This window comes from Pinus tabuliformis, chromosome Q (assembly GCF_031772625.1).
Source record: "Pinus tabuliformis cultivar Carrire ecotype Pingquan chromosome Q, CPIR1, whole genome shotgun sequence".
In the NCBI taxonomy this organism is placed as follows: Eukaryota; Viridiplantae; Streptophyta; class Pinopsida; order Pinales; family Pinaceae; genus Pinus; species Pinus tabuliformis.
Window position 1 is genome coordinate 468,419,031 of NC_142296.1, and position 4,714 is coordinate 468,423,744.

At 35.9% G+C, this 4,714-nt stretch overlaps 1 protein-coding gene across 1 annotated transcript; it reads left to right on the top strand.

Annotated features, from left to right (window-relative positions):
* Window positions 1–1,842: 1,842 nt before the first annotated feature.
* LOC149220226 (uncharacterized) lies at window positions 1,843–3,231 on the top strand. Its single transcript, XM_089382760.1, has 2 exons — window positions 1,843–2,736; window positions 2,874–3,231. The coding sequence occupies exon 1, from the start codon at window positions 1,870–1,872 to the stop codon at window positions 2,677–2,679; it is 810 nt and encodes a 269-aa protein (XP_089238886.1). The 5' UTR covers window positions 1,843–1,869; the 3' UTR covers window positions 2,680–2,736; window positions 2,874–3,231.
* The last annotated feature ends 1,483 nt before the right edge of the window (window positions 3,232–4,714 follow it).

Genomic DNA, 4,714 nt, shown 5'->3' on the forward strand with positions numbered 1-4,714 from the left:
ATATAAATAAATTTGACAATAATAAGAAATAAGAAAATTGAATCAACAATGTTAATTGAGATTGAAAATAAAAGGAAAAAAAACATAGTAAAAAAAGTCAAGTTAAAAAACGATAAAACTAAGAATAATAATAAAAAAAAATATTTTAAAAAATTTATTTTTATTATTATTTTTTATTATTTATTATTTTTTATCATTTTAAATTGAAAATACGGAGAAAAAATTATATTTTATGAAAATGGAAATAATAGAAAAAAGAAAAAAATAAAAATAAAAAGGTTAAAAAAGATAAAAACAAAAAATTAATAACTAATAGAAATGGAAGATCTCAACCAATCACCTTACAAATAAATAAATTTAAATAATAATAATAAATAACAAAAATTAAATTATAATAATAAATAACAAAAATTAAATTCCCAATATTAAATTATAGATGAACCAGGAAAAAAATTGATCAATAAAAAAACTACTATAAAGCAGTGAAAACTAAATGTAATATTAGGCTATAAATTCAAATATTTTTAAAACACTATTTAACATTAATTCCATTTATCAAACCATATAATATGCTCTCTTACCATTTAACATTTTAAATAAAAATTAACTAGCCAATACAAAAATACAAACGGTCAAAATTTGAAAAAAACACGATCAATTATTGTATTGTATTAGTATTGAAGCACATTGCCATAGGTAAGTCAGAGCATCTAACCGAGTACGTTCCTACTCAAAATTATCTCGTATACTCATTTTATTTATTGTTGACCGATGGAATTTTCAATGCAGGTTCCTTTGCTACAAAAGTAATGCGGTCAGTGGGAATCTGTATCCCCGTACATATTTTAATTTTATTTTCGTTTCTCGATCACCTCATATTGTCGCTTGCTTCCAAAGCTGGACAAGAGCATTTATATCATGATAAAGAAGTTTTTTAAAATGGTAAAGATTTTTCTGAAAAGTCGGAGATTTAAAATAAGTATCTTTTCCGTAAAAAAAATCACATAACTCTCTTAAAAAAACATTGCCCAGTGACAAAAGTGCCCATCTAATATGCGACTCGAATACCCCTTTAGAAAGTCTATTTCGAATATCCATATCCGACATCTCCTCGGTTTCATACTGAGCAGTGAGACGAAGTGAACATTTTTATTATTAGATGCTGAATAATATCATCATGCGGCGGCCCTGTAAAAATGGCTTCCAGCTATCAATTTGTTCGTAGCGTCTCACCAATGAGAAACAATTGAATCTCACCAAATTCACGTCATCTATGACAAACACTGTCGTTCTGCAGGAGGCTTTGTAAAATGGCATCCAGCTATCACTCTGTTCACCGAGTCTCTCCAATTATGCATGGACTGGGTCTCTGGTCCTCGCCATTTGCTCATCGGATCGACGGTGCCAAAAAATTCACTCTTACCGACTCCCGGAAACATAAACTCACCTTAAATATGTTGGTTCTCTCTAGTGAATACGTCACGTTGGTCTGACCAGCTCTACCCTTCTTAGAATCTTCCTCACTAGTTGGCAGTTGGCACATTGCAGCAATAGTAATAATGATATTGCATGGAGTATGTGGGTAACCAGGAAACTACTCATTTGAGTATTATAGTCCGCTTCACATGGAAGAACGTGGAATATAGTTCCATTCAAATCTACGAGACGGCTGAAAAAAGATACAGACAAAACACGGATATTTTAAAATTATTACAAGACTTATAAGAGCGTAGAATACTGACTTCTATACTCATCTCGGTGCCAAATAAAATACAGGTCAGCAAGAACAAGATATGAAGATGCTCACCTTGCTCGCTCTATATATAGAGAGAAGCTGTGCTTTCAAGTAACCCGCAAGGCAAGGCAACAATGGAAGAGAATCGGCCTCCAATGGCACTCTTCATTATGGCATTGCTTTGTTTGCTAGCCACAGCACTGCCGCACTCTGTTCAGGCTAACTTCTACTCATACAAGTCTCCACCTCCTCCATCCCCATCTCCTCCTCCTCCCTATCATTACAGCTCTCCGCCACCACCGTCGCCATCTCCTCCTCCTCCTTATCATTACAGCTCTCCGCCACCACCATCGCCATCTCCTCCTCCTCCTTATCATTACAGCTCTCCGCCACCACCATCCCCATCTCCTCCTCCTCCCTATCATTACAGCTCTCCGCCACCACCATCCCCATCTCCTCCTCCCCCTTATCACTACAAGTCCCCACCACCTTCATCCCCATCCCCATCCCCTCCTCCTCCCTACCTTTACAAGTCTCCGCCACCACCATCCCCATCTCCTCCTCCTCCATATCACTATAAATCCCCACCACCACCAACCCCTTCGCCTCCGCCCCCTTATTACTACAAGTCTCCGCCGCCGCCTTCCCCATCGCCACCTCCTCCCTATCAGTACAAGTCCCCACCGCCACCATCCCCATCGCCTCCTTCTCCCTATCACTACAAGTCTCCCCCGCCACCATCGCCCTCGCCTCCTCCGCCCTATCACTACAAGTCCCCCCCGCCACCATCTCCCTCGCCTCCTCCTCCATATCACTACAAGTCCCCACCACCACCATCCCCATCTCCTCCTCCGCCCTACCATTACAAGTCTCCGCCGCCCCCATCGCCCTCTCCTCCTCCACCGTATCATTACAAGTCTCCACCACCTCCTCCCTACCGTTAGAATTACTACACTTCACCACCGTCAATCTATTAAAATTCTCATGATCATGAATTCGTGGTAACGACTCTTTTCTTGCATTTGCATTCGCTTAACTTGCTGTAATTCTTGTTTAAATGAGGTACAAAGATATAATTACTCTACTCTATTTTGAGATCTGGTATTTGAGATTCATCCTATTATTTTTTACATTGCAGGCAAAGGATTGATGAAGTGAAAGATCGTGTGATCGTTTGATGAAGTTATAAAAGATGCAATTCAACGGGCTGCAGGCTCATAATAAAGATATAATAAGGCTTCCACCGTATCATATGGAATCTGTAATGGTAGTGAGGACCATTTATTTAAGTTTGTAGTGAAATGGCCCATTTATGTCATTCTTTTCCCAAGTTTTTCAATAAAAAGAGATAGTGACATTCTTTGTGCAATTCACGATGTAGCAAATCCCTCAACTGAGTCCATTATGTGTTTCCGTGCTTTAATTAGGATTTGTGTGGAACTCCTTCGGTGGCCAGGTCTTTTTCTGTCATATCTACCTCAGTGCATATTCATTTTTTGAAAAGGAAAAAAAAATCAATTCTCATGGACTTGACTTCATTTTGGTTCATGGGTTTGAGTGGAATACATATAACAAATTCAATTCTCATCGACTTCATTTTGGTTCATGGGTTTGAGTGGAATACATATAACATGGTCGATTTTGCACTAATGATAACAGCAACATTGAGAATCAATGTGCTGCACGAGCTCCGTAATACAAGCATAATATTCTTATTTTGCATCATATATATATATATGAAAAATAAATTCGACTGTGTAGTAAGTAACTTCAGAAGTATAAAGTGAGGATAAACAAAAATAAAGATTGCGTACTGTTCAATTCCCATATCTTTTCCGAATCGTTTATAATTCTTGTGCCGTAGCGTTTGTGTTGTTGCCGCTCTGATTAAAATGGTGAAGGCACTTTAAAGGCGGCGTCCGTAATCCGGCCCGCCCGTATCCATTCAGGGTGAATTTAATATCATGTTAAAGTGAAGTCCATAATATACATATATATATACACACTGTCTGGCCCGCCCTGATTAATTCAGGGTCAAGTGATAGGAGTTGTCTATAATGTGATTTTTTGGTGGTGACGGAATCCGGCGGAAGAAATTGAGGTTAAATCTTGATTTGTTGCAGTTAAAATGGTTTTTTAACTGCATATTTGGATTCAGCACCCTGGAAAACCCCTGGGACGCTTTCATTGTGCAGAAACTAGCGATCAAACTTGCGATTCCAATAAATTCCTGCCGGATTTCGACCGGAAAAACCGACCAGAAAAACTTTCAAAAAATCGCGTTATAGACCACTACCAAGTTATATGACCATTGGCCCTATTTATTCAGTGTTAATCTCGGTGAGACTTCACGGTTAAACAGAGTTTTTGTTTACCCCCAGACAAAGTTTCATTTTTGTTGGATGAGGTCGTTTTGATATTCCGAATAAATATAATAAGTTGTTTTGATTCTTTTGAAAAATAATAGGTTGTTTTGATATTCTGATTAACTATAAAGTTTATTTATCTATTTTTTTTTAACACGAGAATTTATTTTTATTAAATAAGTGTTATAGTAGTGCTTAATTTTAGATTGTGTTTAATTTAGAATAGTGTTTATATTGTTTTAATTTAAATAATTATTAGAGGTAGGGCAGGATTTAATTTTTATGGAATATTCTAAAAGTTTTTATGTTTTTTTTTAACAAGTTTTTCATAGTTTTAATTTAATTATCAATAATTATAAGATGGAGAGTAAGAATTTACTTTATTTTTAATTGTATACACAAATCAAAGGTTGAGATTTATTTTTAAAGTAGTTATGTTTGTTTTTATTCATTTAACTCAATTTATTAATTAAAAAAAATGTCATATGAATAAGCATCATATGAAATGAATTACTTTTTCTTAAGCTTGTGGTATTCATGAGTCATAGAATTGACCTCTGGTATTGTAACAAAGTCTATTTACAAATTAAAAATATTCATAATAAAGTGACAT